Raw genomic sequence first — 26,721 nt, 5'->3', positions numbered from 1 at the left:
CTATCCACTGAGCAAAGCGGCTAGACGAGAGTGTGTTTTGGATTCTATATATTTATTTCCACTCTGACCTTTGTTATATTCTTTCTTCTACTTACTTTGGGCTTTGTTTGCTGTTCTTTTTCTAGTTCCTTTAAGTGTAAGGTTAGATTATTTTCTGAAGATGTTTTTTGCTTCTTAAAGTAGGCCTAAAATGCTTTGAATTCCTTTTAACTCTGCTTCTGCTGTGTCCCATAGATTTTGAGTTGTTTTCTCATTTTCTTTTTTTTTTTTTTTAAAGTTTTTTCCAGGTGCTCTTTTTATTTTTTATTAATATTTTTTATTGATTTCAGAGAGGAAGGGAGAGGGAGAGGAACATCAATGATGTTATTCATTACTCCACCCCACCCCAAATCCCCTCCTCCTGCTCCCCAGTCCTTCTCTGGAGAACCAGAGTGTGTCTTCGAGTGCCTAGCGATAAGCCTTGCTGCAGCTGGGTGACAGGGGTGGGGCCCTTCTTCCCGCTTCCATCCCCTGGTCCGGCCTTAAAGACTTGGCCTTGATGCCCGGTCCGCCGGGATCTATGCCGTGCCGGGACCCTGCTCTGAGAGCACGCCACAGGAAGAAGTCATCCCTTTCGGATCATTCTCTTAAGTCATTTTATCATGGACTGGTGAGTGTCCACCCCAATAAAAGGATCTTTCCTACTTGAAAAAAAAAAAAATTGGCTACCTCCTGCACGCACCCTACCAGGGATGGAGCCCACAAGCTGGGCACGTACCCTGACCAGGAATCGAACCTGGGACCCTTCAGTCCACAGGCTGATGCTCTATCCACTGAGCAAAACTGGCCAGGGCACTTTTCTCATTTTCATTTGTCTCAAAGTATCTTTGATTTTTTCCACCTTGACTTCATTGCCAACCCACTTATTGTTTAGTAACATGTTATTGAGCTTCCACAAATTTGTGTTTTTCAGGTTTTTTTCTTCTTGTAATTAATTTCCAGTATCATATACCATGGTGATCAGAGAAGATGCCTGATATGAGTTCAATCTCCTTAAATTCATTGAGATTTGTTTTGTATCTTAACATGTTGTGTATACTAGAAAATGTTTCATATGTAGTTGAACAGAATTTATTTTCTGCTGTTTTAGATTAAATGCTTTGAAAATATCGATTAAATCCATCAGGTATAGTATCATGTTTAGGACTTCTGGACTTTGTGTGTCTTTTTTCTTCACCAGGTTTGGGAAATTTTCAGTCATAATTTCTTCAAATAAGTTATCAATCTCTTGCTCTCTTTTTTTCTCATTCTTAGCACCTCACTAGAGGCCCAGTGCATGAAATTCATGCATCAGGGGGTGGGGTCCCTCAGCCCAGCCTGCAATGACGCAAGCGTTCCGTGCCCGGCCTGGCCAGAGGCCCTCTGTGGCCGGGTGCGGAATGCTTGCCTCATCGCTGGGGTGACGATGCAAGCATTCTGCCAGGCTGCTCATGCTCCCCACTCAGTGGCTGCCCCGCCCCCCCAGGACTGGGGGACTCTGGCAGGGTTGAGAGGACTGGCGCCACCATATTTGTGATGGAGTGATGGTTAATTTGCATGTTACCCTTTTATTAGATAGGATGTTGATGTTGTTATACTTTATGTTGTCCCAAATGTTCCTTAAACTAGCTTAATTTCTTATTTTTATTTTTGCTCCTCTGATTGGGTCTTTTCTGCTAGCTAGTCTTTCAAATCACTAATTCAATTTTATGCTTAATCAAACCTAGTTTATTTTTGCAATGTATTCTTTTTTCAGATATTGTATTATTATATGTATTTATTATTTTTTTGGCTAATCCTCACCTGAAGATATTTTTTCCATTGATTTTTAGAGAGAGTGAGAAAGGAGAGCGAGACAGAGAGAGGAAACATCTTTGTGAGAGAGGCACATCAATTGATTGCCTCCTGCATGCACCCTGACAGGGCTGGGGATCGAGCCTATAACCAAGGTATGTGCCCTTGACTGAAATCGAACCCACATCCTTCAATCTGTGGGCCAATGCTCTATCCACTGAGCCAAACTGGTTAGAGTGGATATTGTTTTCTTTATTTTTGTTTCTTTTTTTTTTATGGTATCTATGTCCTTTTACATGCTATTGAAATTCTCATTAAGTTTTTGAGCATCCTTATAACCATTGCTTTGAACTTTCTGGTAGATTGCTTGCTTCCATTACATTTAGTTTTTTTCTGGAGATTTCTTGCTATTTCATTTGGGGCATGTTTCTCAGTCTCCCCATTTTGGCTGCCCCTCTGTGTTGCTGTTGCTGTGTATTAGGTAGATCTGCTAGCCTTACTAGGGTGGACTTACACAGTAGTCATACGGTGGTACCCGGTGACAGTCTCACTGGTCACCTGCACATAGTGCACCAGGAATGTTTGTTGTGTAGGTTACATTTGCCTCCAGCTCTCCAGATCTGTCCCCATCCCGCTCGTTCCCCAAACATCCTCCACCTCACAGATTGTCCTCCTGCCGGTCCGCAGCATTACCCAAGCAAGCCAATCGCATCCTCCTGTGGAGACCAGGGGTTACTCCAGCCGCTGGTCACAAGCCTGCCCCCCGCCCCCACCCCCGAAGCTGTGGTCTGAGAGCATACTTTGTATGACTCCCATCTTTAAAAAACTGTCAAGGTGTTTTATGGCCTAAAAATGTGCCTTTTCTTGAGGAATGTTTTGTAAGCGTGAGGCGTACACTTTAAATAATTTAGGAATGTCAATTTGATGTTCGGTTCAACCATGTTTTTGCTGAGCTCCCGTCTCTCTGCTCACATTGTCCAGCTGTTCTTTCACGTGTCCACTGTCTACGTTAGAGACCTTGGTAGATTAATCCTAGTTGTTTAAATTCCTAGTCTGGTAATTCCAACATCGCTACCCAGTCTATGTCTGATGATTGCTCTGATTTTTTTGTCTTTTAGTACACTGTGTATTTTTTTTGTTAAAAGGTGGACATGATGAACTTACTGGGTAAAAGAAACTGAGGTCAACAGGCCTTCGTGTGACATTTGGGTAGGAGCTAAGACTGTTTTACCATTTGCGATAGCTGTAGGTGTCAGAGGCTAATTCAGTTTATGAAAGAGGTATGCTTTGTATGTTGGATGTGATGAGTTTTGTGACATATAAAGAATTTTACGCCGACTCCTCTATGATGGCTGTATGGTGCTCGAGCTCCCATCAACGGCCACAGGACTGATGTGCAGGACAAGTCCCGGAGGCTGCCTGTCTCTTAGTGGGAGGTTCAGACCTGGAAGTAGCTGTGCAGCCCCTGGCATTTGAAGATCTCCTCAGTGAATTTCTTCCAATTTCAGAGGAAAGCCTCGGAGCCAGGCTGGCTCCCAGGAAGAGCTACTTGTAGACACTGCTGTCTGCCACAGGATGCCTGTCACAGTGTCTGAGGACAAGGACATCCTGGCACTCAGCTCTGAGGCGGTTTGGAGTCAGTGGTGTTTGTAAAAAACTAAGCAGTAAATATAGTGCTCAGTCATAAATGCTAGAGATGGACAGAGAGCACAAGAAGGAAACGTGGGAAAATGGGATGGTAAGCATGATTTTAGCTGACAAAAAAGGCTCAGAAAGGCCAAATGACAGTATGGACCAACAGCTGCTCCTACGTGAAGTTGGCCTTCACATTACTGATATTGGTTGAAGCTGTTTTCCATTTTGGAACTTCTCAGGCACATAAAATACATTTTTAGACAGCTAAATCTAAGACAAGCTTTAGGGAAGACAACATGTAAAACTATACAAAAAACTGTGACAGCAAAAGAAGAATAAAAAAATGTAAAGTGCTGTATTTTTAATATTAACAATTACATTTTCAAAAATGTCATTCACATCTAAAGGTAACAATGCCATAAATCTATAGCTGACAGTAGGAAATATAAGTGTAAATAGCCTATGTACACTTTGCATTATTTATTGATATAATTTTATATACATAACCCTATACAATATCCAATAAGCTTCAGAGAAAACACCTACAAACCCACTTGTCTAGACAGTAGAGAACAGTTTTTAAAAAAGAGACAAAAACAAATGATCCTTATTTCTCAGCTGCATGTGCTGGAGCTGTACAGGTATGGAGCTGAAGTCCGAGGCGTTTATCACACGAAGATGTTTAACTCTGCTCCATGCCAGCCATGAGGGACAGTGCTAGAGACTCCACTGTGGGAAGAATAAAGTTTAAAAAATCGGTTTAATTTTTTGAAAATGTATGAGTAAGGCTTTAATCAATTCAAAACTGAAAAGTATTTAAAAACATTTTCCATTTTTATAATTTTATTGATTTCAGAGAGGAAGGAAAAGGGAGAGAGAGATAGAAACATTAACAATGAGAATTATTTATTGGCTGCCTCCTGCACACCCCCTACTGGGGACTGAGTCTGCAATCCAGGCATATGCTCTAGACCTGAATAGAACCCAGGCCCCTTCAGTCCGCAGGCTGACACTATCCACTGAACCAAACCTGCTAGGGCCACATTTTCCATTTTTAATTAAAATGGTGATTATTTGTAATGTATAATAAAGATGATAATCTTCATTTATTAAATACAAATTGAAAAAGTATGATTTATTTCTATTCACTTCATTTGAATTTTGAAAACAAAAAAATCTGACCTTTCACGAAATAAATCGTATTTGTTCAACGTGTCAGAAACTCTGGAGTCTGGTCATAACAAAAGGCCAAGTTCTAACCTACAATCACCCAATTAAAAAATGAACAAATGGCCCAGCCTGCGTGGCTCAGTGGCTGAGCATTGACCTATGAACCAGGAGGTCATGGTTCAATTCCCAGTCAGGGCACAGGCCAGGGTTGTGGGCTTGATCCCAGTGTGGGCGTGCAGGAGGCAGTGATCAGTGATTCTCATCACTGATGTTTCTGTCTCTGCCTCAGTTCCTCTTTGAGATAAATAAAAATGTATTTAAAGAAAATGGACAAATGCATCAATATTTCTCACATAGTGTTTTACAGAACATTCAGCTGTTCTTTTAAAAAATATACTAAATTGTGCAGATATTTCAAAGATTAAGACATTCCTTTTTTTAAAAAAAATTATCCTTACTGATTTCAGAGAGGGAGGAAGAGAAATATCGATGAGAATCATTGCTCGGCTGCCTCTTGCACGCCCCCTACTGGGGATCAAGCTCATAACTCGGGCATGTGCCCTGACCGGGAATCAAACCATGACCTCCTGGTTCATAGGTTGACGCTCAACCACTGAGCCCCACGGGCCAGGCAATTCAGCTATTCTTAGTGAATGGATCACAATTTTTTAAAAATTGTTTTATTGCTTAAAGTATTACAAAGAGTATTATATATGTCTCCTTTTATTTTCTCCCCTTGACCCTCCCTTAGCCTCCCATGCCCCCCAGTGTCTTATATCCATTAGTTATGCTCGTATGCATGCATACAAACCCTTCGGTTGATTTTTTACCCCCCATCCCTCCCACCCCCAACCCTCCCCAGCCTTCCCACTGTAGTTTTGGATCACAATTTGAATGTGCAGACACAGGGAAGAGATTAACCCTGCATATTTTCCCCCAAAAGCTGTGCAAATAAATATGACTTAGTCCTTTGTTTCTGCAAATTAAGCATCACTCTCCTCCCTGACTCACCCTACAGACTTCTGCCTGCTTCTGTGTTTGTCAGGAGTTTTAAAATTGTTAAAGAAACCCTCCCCCACCTTTTGAAAAGGAATAGTTACAAAAGCTGCACATGATAGTTGCTGAGCCCAGCCGGTGTGGCTCAGTGGTTGAGCATCAACTTATGAACCAGGAGGTCATGGTTTGATTCCCGGTCAGGGCACATGCCTGGGTTGCGAGCTTGATCCCCAGTGAAGGGTGTGCAGGAAGCAGCCAATCAATGATTCTCTCTCATCATTGATGTTTCTATCTCTCTTTCTCCCTTCCTCTCTGAAATCAAGAAAAATATATTTAAAAAAGGAAAGTGTGACTGAAATCTATTTTGCCTTCTGCTTTTCTAAGCAATAGTTTCAGAATCCACTGGTGTACCAAATGACATACTAGAAAGCAAACTTTACTAACCTTGTTTTATCTTTGATATTCATTCATCCCACAGTAATTCTGAAAATAAAACAAAACTAACACACACACACACACACACACACACACAACACAATTCAAAGCACGACCCAGCTGCTGCTGGACTTTCCAGGTTTGAAATTCGTCACGAGATCAGTACCACAATAGGAACATGGAGCCTTTGTACAGGAAACAGAAAAGCAGTCAGATTTTAGCATGTGTACTCACGATGGGGAAAGGACCCTCTACAGACGGCTTTGTTTAAAATGGTGACAAGAAACATATGGCAGTTTTTAAAATCAGACTCCATTTTCTCTATAGATTCCATCCTAGGAAAGAAAGTACATTTCAACTTAAGTAGTGCATCTGGAATAATTTCAAAAGTACCTCAGTTTAATTATTTAGAATCCTAAGTACAAAGACTATAAAATAAAATATAAATTCCTTGCCTCACTTTTTAAAGAATATTTTTACTTTTTTTGGCCATTTAATCCTTTTTTATTTTTCAATTACAGTTGAGATACAATGCTGTATGTTTCAGATGTACAACCCAGCGATTAGACATTTCAGAACTTACTAAGTGGCCATCCCAATAAGTCTTGTACCATCTGACATGACACCTGGAATACTGACTGTACTCCCTATGCGGTCCATCACTCCCCACAATTCTTCAACCCATTCGTACTTCTTCATCCAGTCCCCCAACCCCATCAAGCAACTGTCAAAATGTTCTGTTTCTATGAGTCTGTTTCTGTTCCACTTGTTCGTTTGATTTTTAGATTCAATTGTTGATATGTATTTATTGTCATTTTATTGTTCACATTTTTAGCCTATTTTTTCTTATCCTCCTTAAAGAAGACCCTTTCATATTTCATATAATACTAGTTTGATAGTGATTAACTCCTTTAGCTTTTTCTTGTCTGGGAAGCTCTTTATCTGTCCTTCAATTCTGAAATTGCTGAATAATCTTGGTTTTAGGTCCTGCTTTCCATCACCTTGCATATTTTCTGCCACTCCCTTTGGCCTGAAAAGTTTCTGTTGAGAAATTAATCAACAATCGCATGGGTGCTCCCTTGTAGGTAACTAATTGCTTTTCTTTGCTTTTAAGATTGTCTTTAATTAAATGTCTTTGGCATTTTAATTATGATGTGTCTTGGTGTGGGCCTCTGGGTTTGTCGCGTTTGGGACTCTCTGTGCTTTCTGGGCTTGTGTGTCTATTTCCTTTACCAGGTTAGGGAAGTTTCCTATATTTTTAAATAGGTTTTCAATTTCTTGCTCTCTCTTCTCCATACGGCATCCACATGATGCAAATGTTGGTATGCTTGAAGTTGTCCCAAAGGCTCCTTATACTATCTTCATTTTTTTTTTAACTCCGTTTTCTTTCTGCTTTTCTGATTGGGTGTTTGTTTTGCTTCCTTAATTCCAATTCACTGATTTGATTCTCAGCTTCATCTACTCTGCTGACTCCTCTAAATTATTCGTTTCCGTGAGTGTGTGCTTCATCTCTGATTGGTTCCTTTTATGGTTTCTATGACCTATTTTCATGCCGTTGAAGTCCTCACTGAGTTCCTTGAGCATTCTTATAACCATAGTTTGCTTGCCTGCATTTCATTTAGTTTTTTTTCAGGAGCTTTCTCCTGTTTTTTCATTTGGGACATGTTTCTTTGTCTCTGCATTTTGGCTGCTTCCCTGTGTTTGTTTCTATGTATTGGGTAGAGTTGCTATGTCTCCTGAAATTGGTAGAGTGGCCTTGTGTAGTAGGTGTCCTGTAGGACACAGTGGCTCAGCCTCCCCTGTCACCTGAGCTGGGCACTCCAGGTGCGCACCTGTATGCACTGCCTTGTTGTAGTTGAGCTTTAATTGCTGTTGGTGTCACTGGAGTAGACTGACACCCAGGCCCAATTGGCTGTGAGAACCAGCTGTGACTACAGTGGAGCAGTTGCTGTGTAGGAGACACCCTTATAGAGCATGACTTGCTTCAGTGGGGCTTTGGTGCGTACTGAATCTGCACCTTGAATGTCGCTCATGGAGATGGTAGTGTTGTAATCTGGCGTGGTCTGAAGCTGTTGACTAGGTGCACTGGCTCTGGGACCTCCCAGGAACTGCAAGGTCAGTCACCACCTATGCCCTACCTGGGGTCACCTGGCAGGAGCGACAGAGCAATCTGCAGATGGCTGCCATTTGTGCTGAGTTTCAAGGTGCCCAGGAGAGGCCAAGGTGCAAACCAAGGCCGGCTGCCAGAAGTGCTGGGCCTGGGGCCACTGAACGAGAGGTACGGGGCATGCTGAGCCCAAATGCTGCTTGTTTGCAATTTGTGAACCTTTGAGAAATTTCAATAAAGTCTGCAGCAGGAGCCAAGACTGATAGGTAGTATGAAAAAGCCACTGGAGCCCTTGCCTGTTTGGCTCAATGAATAGAGTGTCGGCCTTTGGACTGAAGAGCCCCAAGTTCAATTTAGGTTAAGGGCAAATACCTCAGTTGCAGTCTCAATCCCTGGCCCTGGTCGGGGCACATGCAGGAGGCAACCAATCGATGTGCGATGTGTCTTTCACATCAATGTTTCTCTCTCTCTGTCTCTTCCCCTTCCTTCTACGATCTCTAAAAACCAATGGAAAAATAGCTTTGGGTGAGGATTAACAAAAAAGAAAAGCCACTGGAAACAGCTTAGATGGGCCCAGAAATTGGGTGGGGTCTCAGGGAATCACCAGGGTGGGGGAAACATGAGCCAGGTTGATGGAGAGTCAGACATGGTGCCCCTCTGTGGGCTCTGTTGGGGAGGGGGGGGATCAGAAAAGGAACAATGGCTTCTACCAGAACTTCTGTCTGGCAGAGAGCTGCCCCTCTAGCTCTCGCCCTGCTGCCAGACAATTTAGTTCCTCACTGGTGCTTTTCAAGCTGTGGTGTTAGGCAGCGAGTCTAAGTCCATGCGGGGGCTCTTTAAGAGGAACTTCCTGGGAACCCAGCAGCCTCTGTCTCACAGCCACACTCCCTGGTCTTTACAGCTGGAGGTTATGGGGGTTCTTCTTCCCTGGGCTGTGGAGCCGGGTGTGGGGCTGGGAATCCTGGGTCCACAGGGGAGGATGGGGGCGGGGGCCTCAGCAGCCGAAGAATCCCTCCTGATATATCTGCCACCATGTGTGTGGGGCCAGCCTGTTCTGGGTCTCTGCCCCTCCTACCAGCCTCAATGTGGCTTCTTCTTTAAATCCTGAGTTGTAGGGCTTCCATTCAGCTATATTTTAAGCAGTTCTGAATGATGGCTCTTCTGTAGTTTAGTTGTAATTTTGATGTGGTTGTGGGAGGGTTCGAATAACGCATTTACCTATGCTGCCATCTTGAGAGGAACTCTTCCTGACCTTCTTTAAAATAAAACTCCCAAATAGTTGAAGGTGAGTGTCATTTCTACATAAATCATGTTGCTGTTGTTTTTAAAAAATATATTTTATTGATTTTACAGAGAGGAAGGGAGAGGGATAGAGAGTTAGAAACACTGATGAGAGAAACATCAATCAGCTGCCTCCTGCATGGCCCCTACTGGGGATCGAGCCTGCAACCAAGGTACATGCCCTTGATCAGAACTGAACCTGGGGCCCTTCAGTCCCTGGACTGATGCTCATCCACTGAGCCAAACCAGTTAGGGTACGTTGTTTTTTAAATATGTTTTTATTGACTTCAGAGAGGAAGGGAGAGGGAAAAAGACTCAATGTTGAGAGAGAATCATTGATCAGCTGCCTCCTGCACGCCCCCAACTAGGGATGGAGCCTGCAACCCAGGCATGTACTCTGACCAGGAACTGAACTCGTGACCTCCAGGTTCATGGATCGATGCTCAAGCACTGAGCCACTCCTGCCGGGCTCGACATAAATCATGTTTCAGGATAGTACTACCGAGTTCTAGATCTGGGGTCACAGGAAATTCCTTTCCCTATTATTCACTTCTGTATTTTTACTTTTCACAAGCATATCTTCCTTTTGAAATAACACATTAAAGATATAAAACCCTAAATTTAAAAATGATTTAACAACTTCAGAGCAGAAACCACCTAGAGACTGGAAGGGTGGGGTCAAGAGAGGGGCTGGCCCAGCTCCCAGGAGAGGTAGGCCAAAGGTGAGGAGGGTTGTCTTGGCTGCCAGGGGCTCCCCCTGAGAGGAGAAAGGCCTGGACTCCAGGCTGGGCTCCCCAGCAGGGGCAGCCAAAGCTGGGAACGGCCATCTATGCTGCATCCCGCAGCAGGGCTTCTATCTGCTCGGGAGAGCTGAGTCTCCTGGAGACAATGCAACTTCTTGCAAGGGCTGGCACACAGGATTTTTCGTTCCCAGACACTCGCCCTAGGTTTTGGTGGAGCGAGGGCAATGTGGACTGGAGTTGCCTGAGGAGAGACTGGGGTGGAAGGAATTGGGGAGAGTCATGGGGGATTGGGATACCTGTGCTGGGTCACAGCAAACATTTTTCCTGAGAGATGCAACCCCCCCATCCCCTCCCAACAGCAGAAGTCTGAGGAAAGGCAAATGTCCCACCCTAAGAAATCCAGCTCATCCCGCTTTCTCAAGTCCAGCTTGTCCCACCCTGCATCTTAACCCCTGCTGAGGAGGCACCAGGCTCAGGGAGCAACAGTGACTGGCTTTGGGGTGGGGCTATTGCCCCCACACTCCTGGAACCTGGCTGATGCTTCCCTCTCACAGGAGAGCTGAGAGAAACTCCTGGCTTCTGGAAGATCTCCCAGGCCTGGCTAAGAGGCTCCACCCTGCTGCAGTAGGGAAATATTCCAGGACAGACTCAGATGGTGGGAACACACCCACCATCTTCTCTGAAGTCTGAATATGTGCTGACCCACCACTGACTTCGTGCTGCTAAAATAGGAGCTCAGCTTGGCCCTTCCTGAGGGCAGACAAGCCCAGTGGAGGCAGCAACATGCTGTGGATTGCATCACACTTTGAACAGGATGCTGAGACCCAAATGTTGACAGCTTCTGACATTGGCTAGCACAAAAGTACCTCCCAGGAGGCCTGAAATTGGCATACAAAACAGCCTTACACAACATTAGGGCAGGATCTAAAGGGAAATCCTAGCAGGCACTAAAGTCTACTGGGATGAACTCCAATTATTATTTTTTTTATTTTTCATTATTTTCTCATTTTTAATGCTTTGGTGTTATTATTCTACTAGAGGCCCATTGCACAAAATTCATGCACTGGGGGGGGGGGGGGAGGGTGGCCTCAGCCAGGTCTGCGTCCTCTCGCAGTCCAGGAGCCCTCCTGGGATGTCCAACTGATGTCTTAGGCCTGCTCCCTGCCTAAGCTGTGAGTCAGACATCCTTAGCGCTTCCGCGGAGGCAGGAGAGGCTCCTGCCACTGCCACTGTGCTCACCAGCTGTGAGCCCAGCTTCTGGCTGAGCGGTGCTCCCCCCTGTGGGAGTGCACTGACCACCAGAGGGCAGCTCCTGCGTTGAGCGTCTTCCCCCTGGTGGTTAGTGTGTGTCATAGCGACCGGTCATTTGCCGTTTGGTTAATTTGTATATTAGGGTTTTATTATATAGGATTTTCTCTTTTGTTTCTTTCACATTTCTTATTTTTTTCTTTCCTTTCCTAACTCTATCAATGATTAGAGAGAATCATTGACAGGTTATCTCCTGCATGCCCCCTACTGAAGGGCGAGCCTGCACTCTGGACATGCCCCTTGACTGAGAATTGAACTGTGACCTACTGGTTCATAGGTTGATGCTCAACCACTGAGCCACACCAGCCAGATTCCTTTTTTACTTTCATAATTTTTCTTTTCCCCTATTCTCTTCTAATATTCTTTTTATTTTATTATTATATATATATTTTTCTTTTATTATTATTCTTGTTCTCTTCTCTCTCCTAATTCTCTCTTCTTTTGTGGTTAATTTTGCTGTTATTGTTGGGTTCTTTTGTGTTTTTGTTTTGCTTATATTTTCTTTTTTTTTTAAAGTATATTTTTATTGATTTCAGAAAGGAGAGAGAAATAGAAACATCAATGATGAGAGAATCATTGATCGACTGCCTCCTGCACATCCCCTCCTGGGGTTCGAGTCTGCAACCTGGGCATGTACACTTGACCAGAATCAAACCTGATACCTTTCAGTCCACAGGTCGACACTCTATCCTCTGAGCCAAACCAGCGAGGGCTTTTATTAAAAAAACGTTTTTATTGATTTAATTTTAATTTTATAAAAACATTTTTGGAGAAAAACCAAGATGGTGGCATAGGTTAATGCCGGAGATTGCTGCCTCAAACAACCAATCAAAAATACATCTAAAAGACGGAACGGACATCATCCAGAACCACAGGAAGGCTGGCTGAGTGGAAATTCTACAACTAGGAGGAAAGAGAATATCATACCCAGACTCAGAGGAGGCGCAGTGCTGAAGTGAAATACTCAGGTGTGGAGTGTGCGCGACCGGGCTGGCGGCGGAGGGCGCGGTTGTTGTTTTCAATTGGGAGGGAGTTTCAGACTCTGAGCTCCAGATCTGGGCGAGTCTCTAGGGACCCAGACTCAAACGGGAGAAGCGGGACTCTCTGGCTTTGGTCAGAACTCGAAGGCAGCTTTCTCTCCGAGGTTTGCAGCGGTTGCTGGGACTCTGTGAGGCAGAGCCCCTAGGGACGGAACTGAGAGCAGCCATAACTGCTCCCTCCGCCAGCCCTGTAGATCCCCGGGGACCCGCCCCACCCAAGCCCTGCGCAGAGCCATTTGCCAGATAGCCTCAGGCAAACGCTAGATTAGCACCGCCCTAGAGATCCAGCACAGAAGTTCTCCCACTACAGACACAGCTGACTCTCATAGCCAGTTAGCCTGGAGGTCAAATCACCCCCGGTATTGCCGACAACAATCAAGGCTTAACTACAAGACTGCACACAAAGACCACTAGGGGGTGCACCAGAAAAGATAAAAAAAAAATGCAGAGACAAAGAAACAGGACGCAAATGTCAGAAATGGAAGATATAGAGCTCAAAACCACACTTTTAAGGTCTCTCAAGAACTGTCTAGAAGCTGCCGATAAACTTAGTAAGGCCTTCGAAAAGACTGGTGAGACCACCGATAAATGTAGTGAGATCCTCAAGAAATCTAATGAGACCCTCGATGTTGTGATAAAGAACCAACTAGAAATTAAGCATACACTGACTGAAATAAAGAATATTATACAGACACCCAACAGCAGACCAGGGGAGCACAAGAATCAAGTCAAAGATTCGAAATGCGAAGAAGCAAAAAACACCCAACTAGAAAAGCAAAATGAAAAAAGAATCCAGCCCTAACTGGTTTGGCTCAGTGGATAGAGCGTCGGCCTGTGGACTGAAGGGTCCCGGGTTCGATTCCGGTCAAGGGCATGTACCTTGGTTGCGGGCACATCCCCAGTAGGGGGTGTGCAGGAGGCAGCTGATCGATGTTTCTCTCTCATCGATGTTTCTAAGTCTCTATCCCTCTCCCTTCCTCTCTGTAAAAAATCAATAAAATATATTTAAAAAAAGAAAGAAAAAAAAAAAAAGAAAAAAGAATCCAAAAATACAAAGATAGTGTAAGGAGCCTCTAGGGCAGCTTCAAGCGTACCAACATCCGAATTATAGGGGTGCCAGAAGAAGAGAGAGAGCAAGATATTGAAAACCTATTTGAAGAAATAATGACAGAAAACTTCCCCCACCTGGTGAAAAAAATAGACTTACAGGTCCAGGAAGCGCAGAGAACCCCAAACAAAAGGAATCCAAAGAGGACCACACCAAGACACATCATAATCAAAATGCCAAGAGCAAAAGACAAAGAGAGAATCTTAAAAGCAGCAAGAGAAAGAAACTCAGTTACCTACAAGGGAATACCCATACGACTGTCAGCTGATTTCTCAACAGAAACTTTGCAGGCCAGAAGGAAATGGCAAGAAATATTCAAAGTGATGAATACCAAGAACCTACAACCAAGATTACTTTATCCAGCAAAGCTATCATTCAGAACTGAAGGTCAGATAAAGAGCTTCACAGATAAGGAAAAGCTAAAGGAGTTCATCACCACCAAACCAGTATTATATGAAATGCTGAAAGGTATCCTTTAAGAAGAGGAAGAAGAAGAAAACGGTAAAGATACAAATTATGAACAACAAACATGCATCTATCAACAAGTGAATCTAAGAATCAAGTGAACAAATAATCTGGTGATCATAATAGAATCAGGGACATAGAAAGGGAATGGACTGACTATTCTTGGGGGGGAAAGGGGTGTGGGAGATGCGGGAAGAGACTGGACAAAAATCGTGCACCTATGGATGAGGACAGTGGGTGGGGAGTGAGGGTGGAGGGTGGGGCGGGAACTGGGAGGAGGGGAGTTATGGGGGGAAAAAAGAGGAACAAATGTAATAATCTGAACAATAAAGATTTAATCAATTAAAAAACAAAACAAAACATTTTTATTGATTTCAGAGAGGAAGGGAGAAAGAGGGAGATGGAAACATCAATGATGAGAGAGAATCATTGATCGGCTGCCTCCTACATGCCTCCTATTGGGAATCGAGCCCAGAACACAGGCATTTGCCCTTGACCGGAATCGAACCTGGGACCCTTCAGTCCGCAATCTGATGCTCTATCCACTGAGCCAAACCAGCTAGAGCAAGCTTATGTTTTCTTTTGAGTTGAGAGCACTGTACAACAGCTCACACAACATGGTCAGGGGTGAGCCTTGTAGTCAGCCAGCCTGAAAGGAGATCCGACCCAATTACAATACCAGAGCCCAAATAACACACAAAAGGGACACCCCTAGCATCCAGCTTAGGAGTTCAAGGAAACCACACACCGGGTCCCACAGGACATTTACTACCAAAGGCCACATCATAAAGACAGGGAGTCATAGGAATTCTATTTAATACACAGACATACACAGAAAGGGATAACTAAAATGGTGAGACAAAGAAACAATGCCCAGCCTGGCCGATGTGGCTCAGTGGTTGTAGGTGGACCCATGAACCAGGAGGTCATAGTTCAATTCCCGGTCAGGGCATATGTCTGGGTTGTGGGCTCAATCCCCAGTGTGGGGTATGCAGGGGGAGGCTAATCATGATTCTCTCTCATCATTGTTCTTTCTATCTCTTTCTCCCTCTCCTTTCCTGTCTCTGAAATCAATAAAAATATATTAAAGAAAAAAAGAGAGAATCTTAAGGGCAGGAAGAGATAGACAGTTACTTACAAGGGGGATCCCATAAGGTTGTCAGCTGATTTCTCAACAGAAACACTACAGGCAAGAAGGGAACAACATGAAGTATGCAAAGTAATGAAAAGCAAGGATCTGAAACTAATACGACTCTTTTTTTTTTTTTTAATTGATTTCAGAAAGGGAGAGGGAAAAGAGATAGAAACATAAACAATGAGAGAGAATCATTGATTGGCTGCCTCCTGATGTCCCCTACTGGGGATCGAGCCCACAACCAGGACATGTGCCCTGACCAGGAATTGACCTGTGACCTTGTGGTTCATAGGCTGATGCTCAACCACTGAGCCATACCAGCCAGGCTCAAGAGAAAGAGAGGAAGGGGGAGGGAGGGAGGGAAGCAGGGAGGGAGGGAGGGAGAGAGAGACAGAGAGAGAGAGAGAGAGAGAGAGAGAGAGAGAGAGAGAGAGAGAGAGAAGAGAGAGAGAGAGAGAGAAGAACATTGATAAGGTTCCTTTTGTATGCGTCCCAACTGGGGATCAAACTCGAAATTTTTCGGTGCACGGTATGGTGCCCCAACTGAGTCACCCGGCCAGGCACCTGTTTTTTTCTTGCAATCGGCTCGCTGAAGAAATGGAAACTGTTCAATTTTAATCAAAGCATATGCAGCAGTGTTATTTTTTCTCCACCCGTTACACAGGAAGAGAAATATACTTTATATACTCTGAGATGGCAATAATGAAGCCAGTAAGACTTCCATTTCCATGCCTGCAATCATGAATTTTACCTGTCATCTTAGTTTATACAGCCAGAGTATTCTGATATAGTCACAGGCCAAGATTTAAAATAGATCAGCACAACATCCTCTCGCCTCACAGGTTAAGGACAAGCTGTTATCACAACAACCAGTCAGTGGGACCCGCACTTTTCATTTAGGGAAGTAACGGCAGCAGCATCACATTGGGGGGATCCGTCTATAAGGCATGCAAATGTCTAACTAGTATGCTGCACACCTGAAACTAATATAATGTTGAAGGTCAACTGTAATTGAAAAATAAAAATAAGCAATTAATTGCAGCATTACATTAATTTTATGAACCAGGCAGAGAAAAACAAACTGCTCAGCTGTACATTTGAGCTCACAGTGAGGACATGGCAGGGTGCTCAGGCAGGCGAGCTCCTGGTCCTCGCACCCTTTGCTCACAGGGCGCTTGCCCTCCATGTGCTGACGGGAGTCATGAACACCCCACACATCAAATACAGAATCATTCTTCTAAGGCTCATCTGAAATATAATTTGGGACTAGTGTAGCATGGCTCCTAGAATTTGCTTTAAAATCCATTAAGTGTGAGTGGGTGAGCAGTGAGCAGAACCAGTTACAGCTGGCGACTGCTGAGGCGGAGTGAGGGCGCCTCGGGTCCGGGCTGTCCTTTTCTCTCTACTTCTATGTATGTCTTAAGCATCGACAATAAAAATCTAACAAAACATGAATGTAATCTAAGGATATCTGTCCTCATTAAAAGACTTTAAGTTTTTCTTATTATTTTACTGCTCACAAAAGAATCGCACAATCCTGATGTTGCCTAGTTTAGGTGAGCAGATTATTCAATTTTCCCCCTAACTATGTGGTATGCGATGTGTTGCCAAGATGAAAAAGAACTCTCAGGATGGAGCCAATGAAAACACTTACAGCACAGAGATTCCATAAGCCACATACTTACTGCCAAGCCCCAAGGCCTGCCTGCCAGCCATCTGCAAACATGAGAGCCAAGTTCAACACCTTCATGATGGCTTCCTTCACAAAGCTGACCTGCAGATCAAAGCCACGGACAGACAGATCACCGTCTCGGTAACTGTGTTTGGATCCTGACACCAAAACTTTTACCTCACTCAGTCACCAAGGAAGTCCCTTAGCACAACGACTGCGTGCTGCGCAGGAGAAAGGGTGCCTGGCTTGGAAAAAAGCGCACTGGGCCTGGCTACACACGCAGCACCCGCAGCACAGGTGGTGCCAGCACAATCCGACCCGTTTCTTCGGACAGTCACTGAAATTCACCAGTGAAACGAGGCAAGCATTCCCAATGGCTGTAAGAGGACTTCATCCCAATATTCACACTAAGGTGGGTGCACTTCCTGAATAAAGCACTTTTATGCCACATGTGCAGATAAAAATTTCCAACTGACTCTACACGCAGAGCAGGGTGAGGCCAGGCTGGCAACAGAATTCTCACGGTTTCTCTAAATTTGTAACTTCATGTGGTCTGGTCTTTCCTTAAAGAATATTCTACAGAACAGAAACCTAATAACTATAAAATTCCAAAGCCAAGAAGCAACGTCCCTTGCTCAGCTTCATTCCCACCTCAGTGGACAATATTACAGGTGACGTCCCGTCTCACGTACCTTTTCTCTTAGCAGACATCGATCATGGATGGTTGACAAATATCTATAGTGAATTTTAATCAATTGATCTAAATCCTTGGCTTCCTCAATTTGATGTTGAAATTCCAACCCTGTACTGTGAAGAATCTTGGAAGAGAAAGATCAAAGTATAATCAGATTTCTTCTTGGAGAACATGTGTAACCCCACACAAAACTTTCTTTTATTTTATTTAAAAAATATTTTTATTGATTTCAGAGAAGAAGAGAAAAGGAGAGATAGAACCATCAGTGATGAGAATCCTTGATCGGCTGCCTCCCACATACTCCCTCCTGGGGATCAAGCCTGCAACCTGCACACATGCCCTTAACTGAAATTGAACCTGTGACCCTTCCGTCCACAGGCAGATACTCTATCCACCAAGCCAAAGTGGCTAGGAATACACTAATTTTTTTGAAAAAGGAAAAGAAAAAAATTATCAGGTAAATTGAACAAGTTTTTCTAAGTTCCATTGTCTATATAGAGGTGGGCAAAGTAAGTTTACAGTTGTAATACAAACAAATGCTACAATAATTAATAAATAATGATACGGGAATAAACTGCTTCCTGTACTCACAACTGCACACCTGATCCTCCTGCCACTTCCTCAGCACTGGAGGCCGAGGCCGGCGCTTAGAAGGCCATGCTGCAGGCCCAGGAGGCAGAGAGCAGCAGTTCCGACATGGAGGCTTGGGAGGACTCACTTCACCCCACAGAGTGGATTTTAGAACCTAGAGATAGTATGACTAGAAGTGTTTTTGGCAACCATCTGAAACCCCAAATGAGTCCTGCCCTCCAGTAATGCAGCCATCATTCAAATAGCCGAGTACCACACTCAGAACTTCCTCTTGAGCTAGTTCTAAGATGTGTAAGAAATATTTACACTGTAATGAAGTTTCTTGTTTTGAAGAAAAGAAAAGAAAAGAAAAGAAAAGAAAAGAAAAGAAAAGAGTATATGGTTCTTCCTCCTGACACTCCACACTAGCCTGACAGATTCTGGCTGCTACTCAAAACTGAAGTGATTTCCAGGGGCAGCTGTCGACACTGATCAAGTTCAGAGGCTCCTGCAGCAGGTAGGAAGGCAACTCCAAAAGAGGGCGCTGTCTGTGCCCGTCCCTGTGGACAGGAGGGCCGATGGGACACAGGTCTCAAAAACACCCTCTCCCGACCCCACTGTCACTGTTAGGGCAGCAGTTCAAAACCTATGGGTCGCGCCCCTTTGGGGGTCGAATGACCCTTTTACAGGGGTCGCCTAAGACCATCGTAAACACATATATAATTACATACTGTTTTTGTGATTAATCACTATGCTTTAATTATGTTCAATTTGTAACAATGAAAATACATCCTGCATATCAGATATTTACATTACAATTCATAACAGTAGCAAAATTACAGTTATGAAGTAGCAACGAAAATAATTTTATGGTTGGGGGTCACCACAACATGAGGAACTGTATTAAAGGGTCGCGGCATTAGGAAGGTTGAGAACAACTGTCCTAGGGGCTATTTTTACATTTACAGTCTATGAGTATGTGGTGGGCTCCTCTGGGTGTATGACTGTTGGAAGGAATCCTATCTAATAAAAGAGAAACATGGTAATGGGAGTACGATCGCTACTCTTCCCATTGGCTAATCAGCGAGATATGCAAATTAACTGCCATCCAAGATGGCGGCCAGCAGCCAGGCAGCTTGAAACTAACATGAGGCTTGCTTGCTTCAGTGAGGGAGGACTCCAACATTCCCTGCCTGCCTTGCCCGTCTCTGAGCTTGCAGTTTAAGAAACATTGTACCAAATATAAAAGCTAAACAAAACCCCAGAAACCTGCTTTCAGCGAGCCCGGGATCTCAGAGCTGGAGTTATACAATGTTTCGATTATAGAACCGAAACAAACCAGATACCTGCTTTCAGGAGCGGAGGCCTAAGAGCTGGAGCCTCAGAGCTAAAGCTGGCCCAGAATAAAGAAAAAAAAAAGAAAAAAGGAGCAGTTGGGAGCTTCAGTTGGCCTGAAAACAGCCCTCAGCCCCTCACCCAGACTGGCCAGGCACCCCAGTGGGGACCCCCACCCTGAAGGGTGTGTGACCAGCTGTAAACAGCCATCATCCCCTCACCCAGGCTGGCCAGGCACCCCAGTGGGGACCCCCACCCTGATCCAGGACACCCTTCAGGGCAAACCAGCCAGACCCACCCATGCACCAGGCCTCTATCCTATATAGTAAAAGGGCGCCCTGCGGCTCTGTGTGTGACAGGGGGCGGGGCCACAACCTCCCTATCTGCCCTGCTCTGTTCGTGACAAGGGAAGGCGTCCCAACCCCCTGATCAGCCCTGCTCTGTGCCTGAAAGGGGGGAGCTCCCCAAACCCCTGATTGCCCTGCGGCTCTGTGTGTGACAGGGTGCAGTGCCTCAACCCCCTGATCGGCCCTGCTCTGTGTGTGACAGGGTGCGGCGCCCAACCCCACTCCCCCCCCCACTGGCCCTGCTCTGTGTGTGACGGGGTAGAGCCATAACCTCCCCATCGGCCCTGCCCTGAGTGTGACAGTGGCGGCGCCCCAACCCCATGATCGGCCCTGCTCTGTGGGTGATAGAGGGGGGCACCCCAAGCCCCCCACCCCCACGGGCCCTGCTCTGTGTGTGATGGGGTAGAGCCATAACCTCCCCATCGGCCCTGCCCTGAGTGTGACAGTGGCGGCCCCCAACCCCCTGATCGGCCCTGCTCTGTGGGTTATAGAGGGCGGCGCCCCAACCCCCTGATCCTCCCTGCCCTGAGTGTGACAGGGTGCGGTGCCCCAACTCCCCTATCGGCCCTACTCTGTGAGTGACAGGGGGGAGCTCCTCAACCCCCTGATCGGCCCTGCTCTGTGCGTGACAGGGGGTGGTGCCACAACCTCCCCATCGACCCTGCCATGAGTGTGACAGGGGGCGGTGCCCAAACCCCCCAATCGGCCCTACCCTGAGCATGACTGAGGGTGGCATTGCAACCTCCCAATCTGCCCTGCTCTGTGCATGACAGGGGGTGGTGCCCCAACTCCCCAATCGGCCCTGCTCTGAGCCTGACCAGGGGCTGCACCTAGGGATTGGGCCTGCCCTCTGCCACCTGGGAGCAGGCCTAAGCCAGCAGGTCGTTATCTCCCGAGGGGTCCCAGACTGCGAGAGGGCACAGGCCGGGCTGAGGGACCCCCCCTAACCCCCCCAAGTGCACAAATTTTTGTGCACCGGGCCTCTAGTCCTATCTAATAAGAGAAACATGGTAATTAGCGTACGACCGCTACCCTTCCCATTGGCTAATCAGGGCAATATGCAAATTAACTGCCAGCCAAGATGGCGGTCGGCAGCCAGGCAGCTGATGTGAACAGGGAGGCTTGCTTGCTTCAGTGACGGAGGAAGCCAAGCTTCCCCGCCTGCCTTGCCGGCCTCTCAGCTGCACTCTAAGCAACACTGTAACAAATATAGAAGCTAAACAAAACCCCAGGCTTCAGCCAGCAGTACCGCAACATTGTTTCAAATACAGAAGGTAAACAAAGTACAGAAACCTGCTTTCAGCAGCGGAGGTCTCATAGCTGGAGCCGAGCCTCAGAGCTAAAGCTGGCCCAGAATTTAAAAAAAAGGAAAAAAGGACAGGTTGGGAGCTTCAGTCACCCGCCAGTCTGAAAAGGGCCCTCAGCCCCTCAAACAGGCTGGCCAGGCACCCCAGTGGGGACCCCCACCCTGATCCAGGACACCCTTCAGGGCAAACCAGCCGGCCCCCAACCATGCACTAGGCCTCTATTCTATATAGTAAAAGGGTAATATGCCTCCCAGCACCGGGATCAGCAGAGCCGCGAGGCCTCCCAGCACCGGATCAGCGTGACAGGGGCAGCGACCAAACCCTCTAATCGCCCTGCGGCTCTGTGTGTGACAGGGTGCGGCACCCCAACCCACCCCCCCCATCGGCCCTGCCCTGAGTGTGACAGGGGGGAGCTCCCCAACCCCCTGATAGGCCCTGCTCTGTGTGTGACAGGGGGGAGCTCCTCAACCCCCTAATCGGCCCTGCTCTGTGCGTGACAGGGGGGAGCTCCCCAACCCCCTGATGGGCCCTGCTCTGTGCGTGACAGGGGGGAGCTCCTCAACTCCCTGATCGGCCCTGCTGTGTGTGTGATGGGTGGCGCCGCAACCTCCCTATCGACCCTGCCTTGAGTGTGACAGGGGGCGGTGCCCCAACCCCCCAATCGGCCCTACCCTGAGCGTGACTAGGGGTGGCATCGCAACCTCCCGATCCGCCCTGCTCTGTGCATGACAGGGGTGGCACCCCAATCAGCCCTGCTCTGAGCCCGACCAGGGGCTGCACCTAGGGATTGGGCCTGCCCTCTGCCACCGGGATCAGGCCTAAGCCAGCAGGTCGTTATCTCCTGAGGGGTCCCAGACTGCAAGAGGGCACAGGCTGGGCTGAGGGACCCCTCTCCCTGCCGAGTGCACAAATTTTTGTGCACCGGGCCTCTAGTCCTATATAATAAAAGGGTAATACGCAAATCGACCGAACAGCGGAACGACGAGCACTGACTACCAGGGGGCAGATGCTCAACGCAGGAGCTGCCCTCTGGTGGTCAGTGCGCTCCTCAGCCACATGCCGGGCTGATGCCTGGAGAGCGCAGCAGCCTGCCTCCACGGCAGTGCTGACTGAGGGTGTCCGACTGCGGGGAGCGGGCCTAAGCCATCAGTTGCACATCCCCTGAGGGGCTCCCAGACCATGAAAGAGTGCAGACCGGGCTGAGAGACCTCCCTACCCCAGTGCACAAATGTCGTGCACCAGGCCTGTAGTTCTCTATAAACAGATACGAACCCTGGTCATGATGTAGTTGTGCAAGCTGTTCACAAAGTGCATGAGCTTCACGCGCAAGAGGAACATGCGATGAATCTGCTGCCTCACTGGTTTCTTCTGTGGTCCAAACTGGGCAGCCATTTCCTGTCCACACAAAAGCCCGTCCTGCAGTGGTGGCTGTCCAGCTAGTTCTGTAAAGGATTCAAAGAGCAGTGTGGGGGACAAGCTCCACTCCAAGCTGGCCCTCCTGCTCAGGGGAGGTCCTCAGCCCGTGGTCACCATGTGGATGGCAGGGACACCCCCTTCAGAGTCTCTGGAAGTTAAGCTCTGAGAAGTTTCTGTATCACCTGGATGATTGCTGTTATCAAAAATGTATATGCAAAGTCCCATGACTTGTCATTAGAATTTTCACATTACCTAAGATGAGTCATTATTCTGGCTAAATTCCTAATCAAGTTGTTGTATTTCAGGTTAACTGTATATATATATCTGGTATTTCATTCAGGGACATCAATTCTGACATCTGTAAAAATGCTGCTATGAATACATGTCATTTTGGTACTCGTATATACCAACCTCTTTTCAGGGCTAAAATTAAATGATAATTTATCTGCAGAAAACAAATCTTACCACCAAATAGTAAAACATCCAGACTGTATTTTGCCCATTTTATTTGCAGTAGGAGAAGGAACACCTGATTATAAATTTTTTGACATTCTGAACTTATAACAATGTCCACAGGCCATGGGACCTACGAAAACAAGAACAGAAAATTAGAATAGAAAGTAACCCATCACAGGCACATTCTCATTTTAACAGAAAGCAATGTTCTTACAAAGAGGACCAGCACTTACCTTATAGCTCAGAGTCAGGCCATCTAAAATGTGAACAGGGAGTTTCTTCTTAGCTGTGTCCACATTTTCAAAAGATATAGATAGACTAGATAAAGAAATTTAGTTTTAGGTTGTGAAAATATGCTCATATAAAAATGCTCTTTAAAAAAAAACACACATTACTTTAACATTTATTTTATTTACATTGTATTCCAGAAAAAGACACAGTATTTCATAAAAGGTGTGCAAATATGCCAAGAAAGGCATATTTTCTGACATATATTCCAGAATAGGAATTTGGCTTTGGAAATAAGAGGGACAAGTTTTCAAATACTGAATTCACCTATAAAAGAGAAGAGACACTTCACAATGGTCGTAGGTTAATTAGGGAGAGACAAAGGCAGGGTGCTTAACTCTGAAAAAATGCAGGCAACGGGCTTAGAAGCAAACCTCTGCTCTCCCTGAGAGTGTATGTGTGTGTATGTGTGTGTGTGTGTGTGTGTGTGTGTGAAGTGAGGTCTGCCCCGAAAGCACGGTGTCATGCTCATTTTATCCACTCATCCCTAACACTGGTTTGAATGTGACTCTCGATAGAAAGCAGCTACCACAGCTACTGGAATGTCCCTGTGCCAGGCACCGTGTGGGCACAGAGTGCCCTGCTGTCACTCCCCCACGTCTGGCAGTGACTGAGAAACCACGCAGCGCTCGGGGGTGGCGGGGCCCCGAGTAATGAGCCCGGGAGCAGGCCACGGAAGGCAGGGCGGGTGGGCTGCCATGTATGAATTAGCCCATTCATTCCATGTCTTAGGCACTAGTCAGAATTTTTTAGCTCTTAAGTTTGTTATACAAGCATCTACTAAGTACTAAGTAGGCACCCACTGAATACCTCATCAGGTGCCAAGCTAAGCAGATGATAGACCTCTTGTTTGCCCCCAGGGGCTCACCCCCAGAGCAACCATGCAAGTCACCCTCCTGTCACTGAGGAGTCACAGGATGCTGCCTGAGCCAGGCTAGTCAGAGCTTTGTAGGAGAGTAAACCATGCCAGGCCCTGCAAATGGGAGAGCTTGTCCCTTCAGGCAGTGGGCATGGACTGCTCCTGGAGTGGGAGATACAGCTCTGGGAAACCCGAAGTACTGCATACCATAAGATGGAACCTGTGGGAGGAGAACGTGATGTGCCCACATGTTGATGTGCACAGAGAGCCCGAGTTGCAGCAAGAACCACTCCTTCCCCAGAGAAGCCTCACACATCTGTCCCGAGGCCTCAGTGAGGGGCCTGCGTGTGAGGATGCAGGTGTTGCTGGCTTGCCCACCAACTCTGGTGGCCTTTGGGGTCAAGTGGAAGGGGAGAAGCTGAGAGCTGTCAGGAGGCATCAGAGAGGAGCTTTCAGATGAGCAGCACTGAAGACACAGGAATATGTGACATTCGAGCAGTCAAAGGTGTTGGCTGTGCAAACACTTGGGCTAAACTACTGATTTCCAGGTCATTAGGGGTTGATGAAGCCTTCAATAGGGAAGGGACTTGCCCAGGAACGAGTGCTGAGGGAGGAGTGCGAGGTGGGGAACAGCCTTGGCCTTGATGCTGAACCCAGGAGATTCTCCCTGGGACTCAGGAAGCCCGAGGGCGCAGACAGACATGTAGAGCACATGGAAGCCATAGGAGGAAGGGTGGGTGGCTCCTTGCCCCGAGTTAACCTATGAATGAATGCAATCTCAAAAAAAAAAAAAAAAATGCCTTGCCCTAGGCCAGTGGTCGGCAAACTGCGGTTCACGAGCCACATGCGGCTCTTTGGCCCCTTGAGTGTGGCTCTTCCACAAAATACCACGTGCGGGCGCACGTACAGTGTGATTGAAACTTCGTGGCCCATGCGCAGAAGTCGGTATTTTGTGGAAGAGCCACACTCAAGGGGCCAAAGAGCCGCATGTGGCTCGCGAGCAGCAGTTTGCTGACCACTGTCGTAGGCCTAGCCTGTTTGGCTCAGTGGATAAAAGCGGCGGCCTGTGGACTAAAGGGTCACAGGTTCGATTCCGGTCAAGGGCACATGCCCAGGTTGCAGGCTCCCCAGTACATGACGTGCAGGAGGCAGCCAATCAATGATTCTCTCTCATCATTGATGTTTCTCTCTCTCCCTTACCCTTCTTCTCTAAAATCAATAAAAAAAAATGGCATCTATGTTTTTGTAGAGCCAGACACTTGAAGATAAAGTGCATTTAGAAAAATAAATAAGCAAGAATAGCCAGGAAAACCCTATTACACCAAAATGCTACGGGCACAGAAATAAAAAGAACAATGAAATAGAATGAAAAATCTAGAAAGAGGTCCAAATACATATGAAAATTTAAAGATAAAGGGATACCTCAAATAAATGAGGAAAAGAAAGATTTCATTTTTGTTTTTTTTAAAGAAATAAGGGATGAGAACCAACCAGTCATTTGGAAAAAGATTAAGCTGGATCTATTTCTTCTATTTAGCTGGATAAATTCCAAATGAATTAATATATAAATGTAAAAAATCAATTCAAACATTGGAAGACGGTGAATTTAAATATAACTGGAAGGGAGTAAAACCAAGAACTATGACTCAAAATCCAGGAGTAATAAGAAAAAGACTATTATGTTATAAAACTAAAAAAATCTGCATGACTAAACAGCAATAAAAATGATTCTATGGTAAGCAGAATAAAAAGACCAATGTCAAAGAGGGAAACCAAACTAAAGAGCTCCTAAAAATGGAAAAAGATGATAAAGACCAACAACCTGATACTGACAGAAATAGTGTCAAAAGATATGAAAGCTGTTCTTCAGAGAAATGCAAAAATACACATTTGGAAAGATGAAAAAGCTCACTCATATTTAAAAAATGTGAATTAAAACTACACTGAGATACCATTTCTCACCAGCAGATGGCAAAAATCCAAAAGTTTGACAACACATTGAGGGGGTGAAGCTGTGGAGAAAGTCACTCTGCACACTGCTGGGAACCAGAGGAGATACAGCCTTTGGGAGGAGGGATCTGGTGGGATCCAGCAGAATCACACACACATTTACTCTTCGCTGCAATCCCACTCTAAAAATCTACTTCCAAGTTACACTGAGGTGAAATGTGCAAGGCTAGGCACACATGCTCAGCGAGGATTAGAAACCCAGTGCCCACCTATGGGACAGCGGGCTGAATGGACACGGCAAAAGCAGTCAGTGGGAAACGACACACTGCCTGGCCTGCGGGGGGACCGAATCTGCGATGTGTTATTTACATATGAAAACCGAGCAGGTGTTGGAGAGTGTGGACTGTGCTGCATTTCATGTAACATGCAAAGAGGAAAAGGAATACATGTACACGTTTTTGGTCCAAAAAGTAAACATAACAAGGGTAAAAGAAAATCTAAAAAAATTATTACCTACAGGGAAGGCAGAAACAGAAGCCAGGTGTCCCTAAAAGTACCTTTGTACCAGTGATTTCAATTTAAGAACTCATAG

General features: G+C 45.9%; 1 protein-coding gene across 5 annotated transcripts in view; it reads right to left on the bottom strand.

The window, feature by feature from the left end:
- Window positions 1–3,778: 3,778 nt before the first annotated feature.
- TUBGCP5 (tubulin gamma complex associated protein 5) overlaps window positions 3,779–26,721 on the bottom strand; it is a 123,080-nt gene continuing 100,137 nt past the window's right edge. For 4 of the 5 annotated variants that reach the window (XM_036355409.1, XM_036355411.1, XM_036355410.1 and 1 more), the window contains 7 exons: window positions 23,266–23,350; window positions 23,042–23,162; window positions 22,433–22,602; window positions 17,600–17,725; window positions 16,921–17,009; window positions 6,283–6,383; window positions 3,779–4,176 (listed from right to left, as the gene is read on the bottom strand). In XM_036355409.1, the coding sequence (XP_036211302.1) occupies window positions 4,130–4,176; window positions 6,283–6,383; window positions 16,921–17,009; window positions 17,600–17,725; window positions 22,433–22,602; window positions 23,042–23,162; window positions 23,266–23,350 (739 nt within the window). In that variant the 3' untranslated portion in view covers window positions 3,779–4,129. The remainder of the gene's footprint in view (window positions 4,177–6,282; window positions 6,384–16,920; window positions 17,010–17,599; window positions 17,726–22,432; window positions 22,603–23,041; window positions 23,163–23,265; window positions 23,351–26,721) is intronic. The other variant, XR_004975103.1, reaches the window with a different exon arrangement.

Source organism: Myotis myotis, unplaced genomic scaffold (assembly GCF_014108235.1).
Source record: "Myotis myotis isolate mMyoMyo1 unplaced genomic scaffold, mMyoMyo1.p scaffold_m19_p_22, whole genome shotgun sequence".
NCBI classification, from domain to species: domain Eukaryota; kingdom Metazoa; phylum Chordata; class Mammalia; order Chiroptera; family Vespertilionidae; genus Myotis; species Myotis myotis.
Note: the sequence above shows the minus strand (reverse complement) of the source record. Positions and strands in the feature narration are given on the sequence as shown.